Source organism: Corvus cornix, chromosome 1A (assembly GCF_000738735.6).
Source record: "Corvus cornix cornix isolate S_Up_H32 chromosome 1A, ASM73873v5, whole genome shotgun sequence".
In the NCBI taxonomy this organism is placed as follows: domain Eukaryota; kingdom Metazoa; phylum Chordata; class Aves; order Passeriformes; family Corvidae; genus Corvus; species Corvus cornix.
The window spans coordinates 61,377,486-61,395,271 of NC_047057.1; the positions used below are offsets into that span (position 1 = coordinate 61,377,486).

Below are 17,786 nucleotides of genomic sequence, written 5' to 3' on the forward strand. Positions count from 1 at the left end.
TACTTGTTCTTCCATCCCAGCTGGCTGGAATATGACTGTACAAACTGGCTGTTGTGACACAGACCTCAGAGAAATATTATGATGTTACTAATTTGAAGACAATTCTGCTCTTGTTTTTAGTAGCAAAACTGGTGTACCTGGCCTGGTCCAATCAGTTACTGGAACCCAGACCAGAACCGGTTTCCTGGCGGGACTTGTGGCCCTCTGGGGGACCCATGCTGGAGCAGGCTGTGCCTGAAGGACTGACCCTGTGGAAAAGTGACTCATCTGGAGAACTCTTGCCCATGAGATGGAGTCAAATTGAAGAAGTTAATGAAGTCTCCTGTTGGAGGGACCCCACGCTGAAGCAGCAGCAGGAACATCAGTGTGATGAAATGACCAGAACCTCCATTTCCATCTCCCTGTGCTGCTGGGGGGGAGGAGGTAGAGCTGGGAAGGAGAGAGGAGTGTGGAAGAGGTGTTTTTAAGAGATATTTTATTTCTCTTTATCCTGCTTTGATTTTGATTAGTAATGAATTCACTGAATTTTCCCAGTTCGAGTCTGTTTGATATTTGGTGAGTGGTCTCTCCCTGCCCTTAAGTCATGAACCTTTGTTTTCCTGTCTCTCCCCTCTCCAGCTGAGGAGGGCAGTGATAGATCAGCTTTGGTGGGTGCCTGGCATCCAGGCAGGGGCAACTCCCCCAGCACGGAGTTCACTTGCAGCTACAAGTGATTTCTGCACAACAGGCACTTAAAACCTCTGACACACTTGTGGAATGTACATACCTCACCTTTAGCAGTGAGGATTTCAGTAAAAGTTAATTGATTACTGCACAAGCATTTCTGCTCTGGAAGATAGGATGCAAAAATACTATTGATTACCGGCAGTGAGTACATTTCTAACAAAGTCTGGCTATCAAAAATACACTGTTTCATCACGTGCTGACACAAATTTTGATAAAATCTTTGACAGGGAAATTTATGAAGTCCAAAGCATATTCTCTCTTGCCACTTCCAGAGGAAAAGGGGAGAGCTGAGCAGAAAAACACTGTTGTGATCTGACAGTAAATATTGGGAGATAAATCCATCCAGCAAAAATAATCAGAAGGGTTTCTTTTTGTTGTTGTACAGAACAGTAATTCCAATTTAAGCCTTGAAACAAAAGTCTTTTTCCTCTAGTTGCTATGCTGCTTTTGTCAGTATGCTATAGTCAATCTTTATAAACTCAGACTGTATTTTGATAAGCTATTCTTGTGTTTTGGATAAATACAAATCAGCATAGCAAAGATGCACAGGTGTTTCAAATTTTTCCTCTGATAGTTCCTTCATACAGCAAATCAGCAAAATTTATATGTTTGGACTGGAGACACTACAGTTATTTTTTATTCAGCAGATGGGAAAAAGTAGCAGTTTCTCAAGTGACATTTGCCACGTGTTCACTTTAGATGTCCTTGAAGAAAGCATTAATGTAAATTGCATGGATGAGTTGTCAAGTTAGAACTTGTGCAGCAGATAGGACAGATTTATTTAAAAGTCAGATAATGTATCTGTTACAAAGTAGATTTTGATAGTCTGTAATGAAATGAGGTAAAGAAAATAATTAGCAGGTTTTTTGTCTTAAAAACTTATACTGATCAAATTACAGTAGAAGCACCAGGTATTATCATCATTATAATTTAGTTTATAAATCATGAAGTTGAATCAGAGATGCTACATCACTTGCCAAAAGCTACAGTGCATTCAAGCAGCACTGAAAGTTGCAGTCATTAGTTCTGAGTCTGGCTTACAGATCCTTGCAGCATAACTATCTCAAATTTATAATTGCTGCTAATGAGAGCAGGTAAGCTGCATCTCATGCAAAACATTAAATCAGTGGGTTCATTATTAGACTCACCAATACCAGTCCAAAGTAGTCCATTTCTTTGGCTCACAATATACTGATGAATCCTTACAAGTCAAGGTACTTCCATACCTGACTTGAAGCACAAAGTGCTCTGCTTGGCTTGGTCATTTCCATACCACAACTCACATTGCTGTAGCAGATCCCATCTTCTTGTCAGCAATGTGAGTGCACGGCCCAAGCCCAACCCTCCATTTCTCGTAAGGGCACAGAGGTTTCTTCTGTTACCTTTACAAGACAGAAGTGTGGCAGGCTCTCTCCTCTCGCAGCCTCCCTGCCTCACAGGGTGTGTGGCAACACCTAAAGCTTTTATAACCACGTTCAACTTGCCTCCACATTCCGACACGTTCCGGGCGCCCGCCACTCCCTGGCCATCGTTACTGGGGCAAGGCTCACAGGTGAGCTGACCTTCTGTGTCCTGGTACGTTCCTGGCGAGCACGGAACGCACTGATTGTGTTCTCCGCTATAAAAGGTGCCCGTGCTGCAGGTAACTGAGGAAAGAGAAGGGGAGGCTACGTAAGGATGTTCATTTTGATCACATTATTTGTCCTAATAGCAAACATTTAGAGAAGATGGATGTCTTTGGCCCCAGGATTATGATGGCACATGTTTCGCACATGTTAGGCCAGGATCCTCACCTGGTGTAAACCACATCTCCACTGTGGTCTAGGTCAATTTCTATCAGGGTGAGGTCCTACTTCTATTGTTCAAACTATTAAATAGCTTTGTAATGCACTCAGGTGTTTCTCACACGTGTGTTACTAGGTGCAGTCTTAAAACAGTATCTTGCAGTTCATTAAAGCAGTGCTGCACAAAGTGTGGGAAATGTGAGCTTTTAGTTTATACCAGGTACAGTTACAAGTTGGGTTTATGGCAGATGACTAGAAAAAGTCTGTCTCCTGAGATCAGTTCTAGAGATTTCTCCATGGGCAATGTATTCCCTGTAATAATTTGTGTCTCTTGCAACTCAGATACCCCACTGTACAGCATCTTAAATACAGATATGAATACATGAGCTTTTCTTGCTACAACAGGGCATGTAACTGCATTACACATTTTTCTCTGCTGGATAGGGGTGGTTAAAATGCCCGAGTTTCTAGAAACTAATAGCAACAGTCTTTCAAATACAGTTTATAAACCACTGTTCCCATATGATGACAACTACCTCTGAACCCACTCATTGGAAGCACCTATCAAATCTGACTTCTTTTGGCTTGTAAATCACTTGGTGTCTAAAAAGCTGGAGAAATAGATATGATGATTTTTGAATAAGTGATTAGAAAGCTTGCAGTGCTGCGAACTGCCATTAATAAGATTGCACAAGCACACTGTCCCCAGCAAAGCGCATAGAGTGCCTATGTGAAAAGGCTTAAAGAAATTAAGTATTTTACATAAAATAGATTGCTACAATTTTTTTTAACTGGACCTCTTGAGCATTAAATAGAACATATCCATGGATCACACATTATTTGGTGGTGAGGTGAGTGAGAGTGGTGGTGTAAAAGTAAATATATAGCAACGAGGTAAACATCATATTATTATTTTACAGAATTGTAATTATATTTTGATAAGATGGAAGCAACTGGGAACTGATTGCCAACATTGTCTTGTGGCAGGTTTTGATACCTACCACCTGACAGCATGGGAATGTATCCATATTTATGCTTTTGATTTCCTACAACCATCTAATGAATTCCCCTCAGAGTCTTATGAACCATCTATGGTCCATGCATATATACTGAGTATTAAATTCTCAATCATTATCTCAGAGATTTCCTCCCTGGTTCACCATGGAAAAGGTAATTTTGGACTGCTTGTTTTGGGGGATATGACTGAATATTTGAGCTGTTGGGACTTACCACATTTTCCATCCTGCAGTACTTGCCCCGTACTGCACGCTTCATGCCCTTCAGTAGCTTTAGCTGGCTTCTGAGCCACTTCATATTCTGTCCCAGAAAACTGAATGTAAAATTGCTGTTTATTAATAGATTTCCTCAATGTTTTGATTGCAGTTTGCAGCTTCTGCTCCATCCTTTTCCGAACACAGTCAATGTTACAGGTGTCTAGATGGGAAATGATAACAAAACTAGAAGCAATTGAGATTCATGTTTAAAAGAGGTGCTTAACAAAAAGCTTAGCCTGCGTTGCACTGTGACGCCTCTGTTTGCTTCACTGTCTTGTCCATATAAACTGAAGCAGCAGCTCACTGCATTCAAGATCAGGCCTTTCAAAGGGACAGGACAGTATCCTGAGGTCCATGGAACAGTTCCATGGCCTACAAGTGCATGCTGAGTACTGCAGAAAGCGACAATCCCAATGTGTTCTCCTTCCAGGTGTGTTCAGTCTGCCACCATTAATGTTCCTGAATTTTCACTGCCCATGCTTTTCTCAGTTGATTAGGAACTCCTGCCACTTCCCTGACCTAAACACCTTCGTGTCAGTGACAAAAAGAAAGGTGCTTTCATGCACGACTACTGTTTGAATCACTTGGCTAATGAGGTGCTCCTCAAGGTTAAGAAATCTGCCTTTGAGGACTGACATCTTTATAGGATTCAGTCCACATTTTCTTTGGCTGGAATTTATAAGATAATATTCCATCTCATTAAGAACTTAAATCAATTAGTTTTATTCCTGAAGTTTGGTAAGAAAACATGAATTTATCAACTGTGTGATAAAACTGTGTGATTCACAGACTAAATACTCAGCAACTTACATTTTGGAGGATATTTTTACCATCATTTTTGCAGAACTTCTACCTAATCTTTATGTTCCCTGTATATCAATTAGCACTTCTGCTGTTTAAAGAAATCAGACTGAATTAAAGCACATGACTTAACTCAAGGCCTTGAAGGAATTTGGACGCAGGTTTAATCTTTGTTCCTTTGGCTTAATTTCATCCCTGGTTCTTTTCAATTAAATCTCTGAAACTTTGAGTTTGGAAAGGCCACTGAGTGAGGCTTGTGCTAAAAGGTGTTCATGGCAGCTGGATGAAATAGCATCAAAGAGATTTTAACAACACACTGAGGAAGTAAATTCTGATTTCTCTCCGTAGAACAATCTTTCACAAACCTGAGACTTCTTCAGACTTCATCTCCACTTCAAACTCTGCTGTGATATGGGACACTTCTTTTGATGGTGACTTGCGGCCTCTGCGTTTTTTCTTGGAGGAATCGCACTTGAGATTCACAAAGGTCACCTGACAGTTGTCTGTACAGGAGAACTGACCTCCTTTGCATGAGAGAAGCAACACAGAAAAGAAATCAAGTAGGAAAGTGGCAAGTGACAGGCTAACAAGTGATATCTCACTGGGTTATCATGAATGCAGTGACAGGCTTCGTAGTGTTTCCTGTGTGTTGTGAGACATCTCCTTCTCTGGGCAGTGCTGGGTTTGCTTCTTTTGCCAGGGAATGCAGAAGGCATAAGCACAGTCTGGTGATGCTCAGCTGCGCAGTGCTACCTCCAATGCCTAAAAACTGCCCAGCCCTTTCCTGCATAAGGATTAGAAAGCTCTTTACAGAAATTATTTTAAATCAGCAAATACTATAAACAGACATTTGATGATGGCTAGAGAGTCAATTTCATAAATCTATGAGAATGTCAGGCCTGGGCCTCTAGAAACTATCAGCAGGTATTCCATCCCTTTCAGAAGTGACAATCATCGGATAGCAAAGGCTTTAAAAGGCTTTGATTGTGAGGTTATGAAAATGTATTGGAAGGTTTTATCTGAGCAGGAATCATAGTTTGCCACAGGTGATAGACCTTCCAGGTCAGGGAGCAATTTGTAGCACTCAAGCCACCAGAAGGATTTAATTCTGAGGGTGTGGTTGTATGGTATAATCTTACTGTTAGAGATTCAGATGACATAAACACAAAGCAAAGCAAGCAAAGGACAAGGAAATGCATCCAAGGGATTGTATGGACCAAAAAATTAAATTCAGCTTCTATGACTTTAAAAATGAATCTGATAATCACATCCTATTCACAGGGGCAAGCATCTTAATGACAAAGACCTAAGTCAACACTTGCAAAATTAGAGGCATAAATGTGTAGATTGCAGGGTAAAGATGAAATATGAGTCTAAATTTTTAAACCATTCACTTTTTTTAAAAACAGCTATTTTTACTCTTCTGTGTTCTGGGCTCATATAAGACTTAACACTCACTAGTGAAAGTGGTGGTAAGACAAATTCACAACAGAGAATGGATCACCAGTAGATGTTTGGTATTTTAAGCAGCAATATAGCTTTTTTAACACCACATTTTTGTTAATTACATCTAAATCTTACAAATATTTTTTCTAACATCATTACTACTCACTCTTTCATAACAAAAGATCTGAGGCTGCGTAACATCAGATTTTTGTAATAACCTTCCCTCTTAGGAGTTTTCTTTGGTGCCACAATAGGTTACTAATCCAGCATAAACCAAACAAATAACAGCTTTTGTTTTCTTTTAAAAAACTCATTTGGGAAAACCAAACCAAACCAAACCAAACCAAACCAAACCAAACCAGCCCTGTTTCACATAACTTTGCATTAGTCATAGCTTTTTGTCTCAGGGTATTTCTGCCATTATCAAGGCCAGAAAAAGGATCAGCTTAATTCCCAACTCATGTACTTTTGAACAAAGATTTTTCAAAGCAACTGGTGAGATTTTCAGCACCCAAGATCCAACCCAAGGCACTGTTCAGCCAGAGTGGGAACCTTGGCCTGAACTTAAATTCCGACTGATTTTTTTCCTGTCTGCAATGTGAAAACAAAGCATGCAAATGAACAAGCAAAAAAAAAAAAAAAAACAAGTGTTGTTTACATGCTGGAAGAAACCACCTACCTGAAACAGCCTGCTTCCCAGAATCTTTTGTTTTTTCTTTGCTGCGAGGCCGTAAATGGCATTTTGCATCTTTGATTTTAAAACGAGCTTTCTGCTTGATTGGAGGGGCCAGGGAATCTGTTGATGTAAAGTAAAAAAATCTACCACTGGGACAGAAATGAAATGAGATCTGAAACTTATTTTTAAAAACAGACTCAAAAGCTTTCTTGTGACATAGAAAAGAGGCAGCCCAAGAATTACACAGCTTGTGCAAGGGGGTTCATTGCCACAAGTACATTTTTTTCATGTGAGTACCTACCCTTGAGCCCACACAGATCAGTGAATGTGCTAGTACCACGCTTGCTCTGCACATCTTGTCGGATTTTGGGTGAATTTGTCTTTTACTATGTTTAGCCTTATTCTTAAGAAGAGAATTCCTGACAAGGACATCGTATTTTCTACCAGAACTTAAGAGACATATCAAGAGAATAGGGTAGGGAAACTCCATGGGGGCTGACCCAAGGGTGGGTTACTGGGGTAACTGATTTCCTATTGGATGTCCCAGCCAGATATACTAATTAATTAACCCTAGAGAATTACAGAACTCCTGTACCACACGTGCACGATGCCGTACTTTGCACACCTGAAAGCTTTCATTAAAGAGCTGCTTTTCTATCTTAACACTTTAACTCTGTTGCAAGGTTTTTCCTTTTGTTATTGGGCAACACCTTAACCCTTGCCTTACCTAACGAACGAGCCTGATGTCCTGCAATCCCTGGAGGTCCATGCCCTCCCTCCCCGGGCCCAGCAGCAGGGCAGCACCCACCTGAGCAGCTGGGCAGGGTGGCGTTGCGCCTGGGCTGCGCCTTGCCGTGCTGCGCGGGGACGCCGCAGCTCAGCGTGTAGCTGTTCTCCGAGTCTGGGGGACAGAACACAGTCAGCACACGGGCAACAGCCTCACAAAGCACCTGCCTGAGGCTTCAACTTCTTAATGCTGCTAAACAAGGAGACATCGTAAGTGCTGAACTTGGGTTTTAAATGGCTGAAATACTTCGCCAGATGCTTGAACACTTCACAGTGTTGACGGCAAGAGTTGTTTCTTCCGGCACTGAAATGATAATTTTGTAAGTGATTTGGCACAAGGTTAGCTGTGCACATGTAAAAAATATTTTGTGATTGTCCATGGTGAAGTCCTTCTGCTTTGATCACCCCTATAATTTAAAAAATAAACCATGTACTTTCATAATAATTTTAGCTTTAGGTTCTGACAGAATTTCTCGTCGGAAACAAAAATGGCATACTTAGAACCAGAACAGTGTCTACATATTGCAGAGATAAAACCGTGTCCTGGAAATGCACAGTTCCATAATCTCTGCTAAACTGAAAATAAAGTCTGAATAGCTTGACTGCATATAGGGCCAAGACTAAACGTGAAAAGCAGACACTCAAAAATAATCCTGTGCCAGAACATCTATGAAAAAGCAGCAGCAATCCCCCCCTCCTTCCCTGCAAAACTGTGAAGATGAAAACTACCAGTAGCAAATGGTAAAAAAAAAAGGAGAGAAGGGAACAAAATGCCCAAATTTTTATAAATACTACTCAGCTGGACTGAGAGACACATCCACTTTAACCAGGATGGTGCAGAAAAATGTTGTTATATATTGAATTGCTGTGACAAAAGGGAGGGCAAAAATGAACAGCTGATTTCAGTGAATTCCTGTTACTTTTTAATACAAGCTTTTTGTTAGAATTTTCCCACCTTCGCAACTGACACCTCAAATTAGGCAATGAAGGACCAAAGTTCTCATGTGTAGTTGACAATCCGCTCTTCTTGATTTAATTTATAGTGATGTTTTGCTCATTTACTGTTGTCCATATCAAAAAATGAATGCAAAAATCATGAATACATTAACAGAGAAAAATCATCAAGTCACACCCTAGACGTAAGAGGACAAATACTTTGTACAAACCTGGAACAAAAAGAGTATTGGATGGGCACGACAGGAAGCAGCTCTCTATGCCTCCTGTCTTACTGCACACTAGCTGAGCCTTGGGAGCTGGTTTGGCATTTGGGAGACATTTCACCATCTCTGAGGAGAAAAAAAAGAAAGACATATAAAACAATCGGATGCTGCCCAACCCAGAACCTTGTGTGCACACTTGGATACAATGGTGAGAAAAGGCAGGAAGGGGCAAAAACCATAATGGCAGATACACGTATTTCTGAAATAAGCACGTGTTAAGGGAGAGCGTCTGGATTTGGATGTTGAGCTTGTACTTGAAAATGAAACTCCTTCACATTTTTACACCTAAACTCTAGACCAGTCTTTCCCTCCTATCCTCTACTTTGGGATCTGGATAGGCAGGTGACTCTATGAGCACAATTCTGTGTGCACATCTCGATCTCAGAAGCAACAGGTAACACTAATGCCCTGAGATTTCCTTTCCCCCTTTTGGAGGCAGAGCTCTCTGTTTTAACAGACCAACTACACACTGTGCACAGTGATTTGTTTGTTTAGATGACCACTAAAATGGTATTTTTTAATTCTCTAACTCTCACAGACTTTTAAACTTTAGCTCTATGCTCTAGCTTCTGGAGCTAGGAACCTTCTGAGCCAGGCAGAAGTGAGGCAGGAGATGCTGGGATGGAGATGGATGGTCCTGCTGGTCCTTTCAGACACTGCTGAAATGCCCCAAACAATGCTAGAAGGGACCCTGTGACACACAAAGAGATCACAGAGCCATTTCACATCAGTGTCCACAGCATAAGGCACAGTGCAGCTCATGTGAAGGAGAAATCCAGCTTTTCATCTTCACTTCATGGCAGGATGAAGACAGAGAAGCCTGCAGGTCTCACAAGTGACTCTTTGTACTTGGATAAGGGAGTGCTTGTGTTTTAGCAGAAAGCACATGAAGTTGTTGTTAATTGTTGGAGCAGTCTCTGTGCTTCATCCTGAGATGATGGTATGACACTGATAATCATAAACGTGCATTTATTTTAATTTGCCATCCTTTTGGATTGAAATATTACTGAAGTACATCTTTTCCCTCACAAACGACAAGGTTCATTCTCGGCTGCTGTTGGCACATGCCATCACTTCCTACAGGGAGGAGGCCTCACTGCTTCCCTCCTTTCCCCAGAGGTTCCCCTCTGCACTGACTTCCTATCAAGTGCAGCTGGGCACCTCTTCAAGCAGCTATTTCTGCAGCAGCTGCTTAAATCTCAGCCAAGTGGCTGAAGGGCAGTTCTTGCTTCAGCCTCACAGAAATGCTGTTTCAAGTACATGATTTTTCTCCAAATGTTTCTTGCTACTGTTTTCTTCCAACTGTTTCCTCCAAACCTGCTCACCTTACAAGACAGGTTTGGCTGACATTTGTTTTTCTCACTGCTGACTGTGGTACTGCAAATGTCATTTTTCCTATCTGTCAGCTCACTAGCAGACCACACCGAGGTAGGGGGTGCTTCTGACACCAGAGCTGTAGCAGCTAGACTGGTTTGGGTCTACCAGGGCTTGGGAAAAGCCCAGTAAAACCAGCACGAAACCAAGCAGTTCCAATGCAGTAGCTGGAATGAGTGTTGCCTGTCTTGGCTTGAGTGCAGAGGAAGAGTCCCAGCAGCCTCCAGCTGGTTTGTATTCCTGGCCTCGCTGGTCATTAAATATAAATATATACAAGTCCCATAAACATGCCTGATGTTCACATCTCAAATATGGGAATAATCATCCTCCACTTATCTCCCTCCTAAGTCTTCTATGTTGCTCTGGTGATGTCTTTAAAGGAACTATTTCCTTGGACTGAGGAGGCAACAAAACACAAATTTCCACTGCTCAGTAAGAGAGGGTTTTGTTACTGCAAATGTCTCCAAATCACGTGGCATTCAGGATCACTAAATACAATTCCTCTGCTTTTTATTTTTACAATTGCTTTTGTAACAATTTAGAATATAGTTTCCTCTCAAAAATGTTGGTAATAAAGGCAGGTGATCAGCAGGGAGATGACACTCATTTTAAGCCTCACTGAAGTCATCAAATACTAGAGTGTGCATCAACAGACAAGAGCATTCTACTTCCATCTTCCAGCTGAGCATTTTAAATAATGAGGAGAAATTTACAACCAGGAAAATATTTTCAATACAGCCTCTTACCATGGGAACAGCATTCTTAGTACATTGAGAGGGAGTATTGCACAAGTAGTCTAACTTTATACTAGACCTCCAAAAATTTTAGTCCCAGCTGTTAACTTACAAAATCCTTTCCAGAGGAATAACTGGTATATGGCAAGGGAGACCCAGTGGATAACTACAAATAACAGTGAGCTATTTCTTACTGTCAGAATGCTTAGTTCTCTACATAGCAGGGAAGGTAATGTACAGACAGGTAAGCAGGAAAGTGAAGCACTTAATTGTGGTTAGGAAGAACATAATGGCAAAGGCTGGAATTCAGCTTGAGGCTCTCACCCCCCACCCCGCCTTGGTTATAAAGTGCTTTCCATACTGCTGTATCCATGTAAAAAATGCCACAATTGCGTGATCACATGAGGCCAGTGCAGTGCTCTCTACTCCAGATTAAGAAGTGCTTTCTCTCTGTATGTGCAGAGATTCCCTGAAAGCAGATTCCCCTTTTTCTTGCTCCCAGTTAGGTATTAAGCATCATCCCCTAGTAACAGGAATACAAATGTGCCTTTTGAGAAGTTATTTGTGGTTAAAAATTTGGCCATAAAATGCCCAGGTATGCCATTCTCATTAAAAATGAAAAACCAGAATTAAAATCTCACAGAAAATACTTTGGCTGTAGCCATGACCAAGATTTTCTGTGCTTCAAATAAGACTCCAGAAAAGAAGTAATCTATTTAAAGGATACAGAAATTCAGGTCTGCCACAAAGTGGCACTAGCAGCAAGTGCCAGAAGTTTCCTGGTCTCAGGATTTGTACTCATTTGATTAATACTTTTGACTCAGCTAGTATCAGTACTTTATATGAGGCAGGATACCTTTAGAGATAATTTGAAAAATTGGTGCATGGTTCTGTGAATACCCCAATTATACCATGAATACCATGTCTTACCTGTAAACAGTTAAATATTTTGAATATTCTAAATAGTGTTAGAGGTAAACAGAGGAACAGGTGACATTACAGAGATGGGAAAAGGGCAAATTAAGGACAAAAGTATAAAATACGTAAGATAATAACAATACTTAGATTTCTGTGAATGGACTCATAAGCTTAAAAAAAGCATTCCACACAAATAAAATCCAACATACTGTTCCTTCACTAATTGACCTGCAGTTGTGTCCTAGCCCATGGAGCTCCACAGGATCAGGTGTTACCTGAGTTTATAAAAGTAATTTGGGGGTCTAGATTGTGAAAACAAAGCCTCTCTCAAGCAAAACCATGGGCTTTTCCACCCTCCTGGAGAACAGGAACCTCACCACAGTCTCTTCTGAGTCTCACTTCCACACTTACCAACACAGTCCTTTTTATTCCAGTGCAGTTTCTTTCCAGGTGGGCAGACACACTCATAGCTTCCCATGGTATTAAGGCACCCAAAGTCACAGCTACCATTGCTGATGCTGCATTCATCAATATCTGAAAACATTTTTAAAGTTGTGAAGAGTCTTAACCATGTGTACACACATGTACCATGCATTAAGATATGATTTGCATAAGGAAATCTATTTCTACTGTACATTTTACATCTGAGTCTAAATAAAAATATATAAAGACAGACAGTGCCAAACAACTTCAGTGCATATTGCATGTATTTGTCCTTAACCTGTCCAGCTCCTACTCTCCCACGGATTTATGCATCTGGTACAGTTTACTTGCCAGGACTAGTTCCACTGAAATTCTTGGAAGTACTCACAAGATACAAAACATGCTCAGAAGTCTCTGCTGCATCTAGACAATAATGCATTATATAGAAAAATGTCAAAGGCATAAACCTCTGTGAGATTATAGCACTTCTGCAAAACAAGCAGATAAATTTACACAGTGATTCCCAGAGTTTTCTTTTAGAAATTCAGGTGAAGGAGGAAATGATGCATTTGACAGAAACTTAGCAGATGAAGTGTAGTTTAGGCTTCTATTCCTCGAATAAAATTAAAAGGTAAAGCTTGCAAGAAGGCAAAGAAACTATCCTATATGTTATCAGTGATATTCCACAGAAAATCTTTCAACTTTCGGGACATTAGAAAAGTATTTAGCCAGTATGATGTGGATCCTTTTCAGTCCATGCACTCATCATTCATGTACTTATGCCAACAAGGGCAATCTCTCATCTCCTCTCTTCCCACCACCAGGAGGATGTTTATTTATTTAATGAGCTGAAATGACACCGAATCAACAGGAGATACACAGAATTTCTAATGTTCTGGCTCACTGGTAGACTTCAAAATTAAGCATGCAAGGACTCAAACTAATGACAGGCCTAAGTGGCAAAACTTGAGGCCTGGACAAATCTGGATTCAGAGTTGTGATGTTGTATCTGCTCATAATGGAAAAAAGCAGGAGGTTTGGATCTGGTTATGTTTTTGCTCAAAGTTCAGCACTGAGTATTTCCAGTTAGAGTTTTGGTCCTTCTTCAGTCTTATTGAAAAGACTGAAGCTGAACTGAGGCTTAAGGTTATTTAAAGACTGAAGCAGAACCCCAAACCTTGAGGCTTTCCCTAAACTAGTACATTAAGTCATTAAGGAATTAACAGTGAAACTAAGGATCAGTCTGTCCACACCTCACATAACACAGATCCCAAAAACTTTCGGACTTTGAATTTGCTTTCACAACTGCTCTCAAGTGGAGTCTGATCCCAAATTGCTTCCTTAGATGGACTCCTATTTCTCTCCCTGCCTGCCTCTACTCTTACCATGAATTCATGTGATACTTCTCTATAAAAGAGAGACCAGCATACACCTCCTACACCTTTCTCCCAAAAAAGAAGCCATGCAGAGATACCATTAGCAGTGCCTCATGTTGACATTACAAAATCAGGTGAGCTCAGTCCTCAGAAGTGAGGGGCCAGCATCTGTTTCTGCTACATCAGTTCAACCTCTAATTTGGTCATTGGGGTAATACTGCACTTCAAAAATATCCCTCCCCTAGATAATGAAACATTACAGCACCAATTCTTTCCAGTCATACCAAAAAGGTTGAAAGTAACTCCCCAGAAGATGGGAGGAAGATCCACTATAGCCTTCTGTTATGCATTTCACAGGTAGTTTATGTCACAGACTGTTAAGGACAAATGCCAACAGAGCCTAAATACATAAACTTTTCAAAATGGACATCCTTCCCCTATTCTCTTTGTTGCCCATCGTATGAAGCCTCCTAACAGTTCTGAGTAACCTCACTCCTGTGGAAATACTGATCAAAAAATGGTGGGACACTGGTTTTCATTGGTGCTTTTCTCTTGGGAATGCTTCAGCAAATTTGAGATGCTGAAATTTTAGTCACATCCAGCTCACGATATTTTAAGTTTATTTTAATGTTACGTCTTTATCATCTTGAGTTATAAAACCTTAATCTAAAAGAATGTGTGGCTCTGTACAGAGTTCACAAAGCAAACAAACACACATGCAAGCAAAACTCAGTTTCCAAACCTCCACAGTGCGTCAGTCCGTACAAGGTGTAGCCTTTGTGGCAGAGACACTCAAAGCTTCCAGGGTAGTTGATACAGGTGTGGTCACAGGTCCTTTCAAAGGAACACTCATCTATATCTGAATTCACAGAAAAAGCATTAGGAAATTTGACTTACTCAGGTTACAGTGAATGATTGAATTTTCTCATTGGGTTGCAATGTCTTGTTACTGACAAAGTATCATTTACCATCCCAGGTAAAATCTGAATAAAATGTTGTTCTCATTCCTCTAGTGCCTTGTAAAGAAAATACTTACAGGTACATGCAGAAGGACAAGAAGAGGTAATTTGCTAAAACCCCACGAAGATTGTATTATGTATGTTCCCCATTAGATGGCAACCTTTAACTTCTGATCATACTGACCCATCAGGCCTGGGAGAGTATGGAGCTTTTGGGGACGGTAGTGGCACAAAGGAAAAAATGTTTGGGTTGAATCAAGCGACTCCCTCTTTCACTGACCAACACGCTGACATCTGCCCACCAGCACAGGGAGTTGCTCCCAGATTTCTCCTCTGCCTTACAAGACTGTACAGAGTTGGAGAGGCTAAGCAAAACACTGCTGGAGAATAAGCCAGCATCAGGAATGGACAGGCTGCATCTAACACAGAAAATATTAGTCCAAAGTCCACATTCTATCCAACTCAAGAAAATATGACCTCTTTCCCCTAAGAAAAGTCAGGCATCTCTAATTATCACTGCTCAGCAATGTGAAACCCTGGCTTACACAGCCTCTTCAACCCAGCAGGCCATGAAAAAAGCAACCAAGAGCACGTTGCTCCCAGGACAGCACAAAGGCTTTGCTGAGCAGGTGCTGTGGAGGTTTATTTGACAGCAGTCCTGACAAAATGGGCTTGCTGAAAACATTAAAGGTACCTTAAACAGCAACCTGTGCAAAATAACACTTTTGAGTTCATTTTATTATCCTTTTTTTAAAAAACAATCTCTTCTGTGATTAATTTTTCTGCTTATAGGTCAGAAAATTGAATACAATGACATAATTTGAGTGGTGATTTCAACAAATCTCATTCCTCCAATGTTCCTGACTTATAAATGAATGAAATAGTACTCCTATGACAGTTTCCACACTTTCTAGAGCTACTTTTTAAGAATAAAACCTGAACACCACCATTACAATATGTAACTTAGACTTTCATATTGTACATGCTTGGAAAGCTGCTGGTGTTTTAAAAAACTTGAAAACTCACCATACTTCAGGGTATTCTATCCAATTCCTATATCCAAGCATTATTTACATAGTTTTGACATTTAATGAAACATTCTAGGTCTCATTCCATTATTATAAATGCAAACACTTACCTTCAAGAACTATAAAATTAGGATTTCCTGTATGTGTACACAAACCCAAAATCTGTGTGAGAGTTTATGCACAAATTAAAATGTCATAAGCAGCTATGTTTTATATGACCTCCAACTTTGAATGTTTCAAAACATTCACACAAGAGATAATTCACAATGTGGGAAGCAACTGTTCAGGCAAATGCATAACATAAAATGAAATAAACATGATGAACAAAAATCTGTGCTATCCAATTTTATGTGTGCATCACAATCACTTGCTATGATCAAGTCACACAAAGATGACAACTGAGATTTTCTCTTTCTTACATCTACTTAATTTTTAATGCATTTTTGTATCCTTTTTAAAATATCATCATTTGAATTCCTAAAGTAATTTCTTTTTAAGGTTTCCTTTACAGTCTTGGAAATATGCAGCCTTTGAATACAGATAAATGGCAAACTGTTTCAGCTTTCTCTAAATAAATACACAAAGTAAAATCATTTGGGAATGAACACCGCAGCTATAGTTAAAAAGGATTTTTAATGCTTGAGAAGCCAAATCATACATCATGGTTTCATTCATGTGTAAGCTCGTTCGCTATGTGGAATTGCAGGAAATTTACAAAAGCAGTTCATTTTCTGGCTCTGACTTACCTTGGAAGTCTCTTTTTCAAAACCAATTTTGTATTTCTCAACAGTGATCTTATCCTGCACTAGTTTAGTCCATAGTGTTTATGCACTGCTTTCACATGCAGCACTTTGTGTTGCTGCATAAAAGGCTTATTTCTCTTCACATTAAGGAGGATGCACTTCCCTCTTTGCCCATGGAAAAACAGTCTGCCTGATGACATGACCACTGCTTGCTGAGTAACAGGCACTCAGGATGGCCAAATGCATTTCTATTCCGTAGCTTTTTCACCCTTTAAAGCTCTCATCCCCCCTCCTGCTGCTGTTCTCAGAAGTTCAATCTGCTGAATTCAGCATCCTGCTCTGGCTGCTGGAACAAGGGAAGCCCCTGTGCAGGTTCCCCTGGCTGAGCCTCAACCCCAGCTGCTCCCGGCTGAGGAAGGCAGGGAGGGACCCAGCTTTCTGCAGAGCCCTGTCTGCACAATCACCAGCCCCCTGAGGAATTCAGCACTTGTCATAGAAAAGGGAAAAATATGCACTGCACACTCTTCATTACAAGAAACTGGTGGTGTGATACAGGATGCTGGGATGCTGAAATCCTCTTTTTTTTTTTTTTTTTTTGAAACTCTGAAATCTGTGCTCTGGATGCTGTTATCCCCAGGCTCCCAGGAACTTTGAAGCTGGCCCTCACACCTCTGTGGTGCTTCACAATACCTCTCCATATTTAGCCTGAAAGGATGTGCTTATTTCCCACCACCCTCAGGACACAGGTGTATCTCACAAGAGACCACAGAGTTGGGAATTTGACCTTCACAGCCCCGGGTTTCAAATCCTGCTTTACCACAACAATAGGGAAAAAACGTGGGCATCTAAATCCTGTCTCCTTTGTACACAAAACACTACAAAATCTGGTAGCCTCATCTACTGAAGTCAAAAAATACAAAACCAGAGATGTGACAGGTTACAGTCCCGCCCCCACTCCCACATACACACTCAAACATACAAACATTTTTGTATTGTGTTGCTCTGAATTTCCCCCCTCCCACACCCCAAAATAAATACTGATAAATTAACTTTCTGGATCTGAGGTGCTCTTAAAATGATTTACAGTTACTTAAATTGAGTTTTTTAACTGCTTTAAGATGAAAAGTCAAAATGTTGTGTTTCTGAGGAACCGCGGTGGAAAACTTCAGCTTAAGGTTGAAGTTTGTTTTCTATTTTTAGTTGCATTTGGCATAAATTCACATGTAGTCCCAGCTGTCTGAGAACATTTCAGATTTGCTAACGCACTTATTTGACATAAACCACATTTTTTTTACTTTCACTTAGTCAAAAATTCATGCCACATTCACCACTGCAATCAGCATAGGTGACTGTGTCATTTCAGTGTATTAAGAGGTGTCTTCACAGCTGAGCTGTTTGAAGCTTGCAGGGACTACGGGGCTAAATTCACTGCTGGTAGCGCATGATCCGTTTCCTGCCAGCTTTTTTTAGGAATACTAATGATACACATAAAATCTAAGCAAGGAGCTCCCTACTTCA

At 40.5% G+C, this 17,786-nt stretch overlaps 1 protein-coding gene across 2 annotated transcripts in view; it reads right to left on the minus strand.

Annotated features, from left to right (window-relative positions):
* SCUBE1 (signal peptide, CUB domain and EGF like domain containing 1) overlaps window positions 1-17,786 on the minus strand; it is a 194,676-nt gene that overhangs the window by 13,654 nt on the left and 163,236 nt on the right. For both annotated transcript variants that reach the window (XM_039570896.1, XM_039570895.1), the window contains 8 exons: window positions 14,281-14,397; window positions 12,151-12,273; window positions 8,660-8,779; window positions 7,516-7,608; window positions 6,711-6,827; window positions 4,951-5,109; window positions 3,741-3,944; window positions 2,211-2,372 (listed from right to left, as the gene is read on the minus strand). In XM_039570896.1, the coding sequence (XP_039426830.1) occupies window positions 2,211-2,372; window positions 3,741-3,944; window positions 4,951-5,109; window positions 6,711-6,827; window positions 7,516-7,608; window positions 8,660-8,779; window positions 12,151-12,273; window positions 14,281-14,397 (1,095 nt within the window). The remainder of the gene's footprint in view (window positions 1-2,210; window positions 2,373-3,740; window positions 3,945-4,950; window positions 5,110-6,710; window positions 6,828-7,515; window positions 7,609-8,659; window positions 8,780-12,150; window positions 12,274-14,280; window positions 14,398-17,786) is intronic.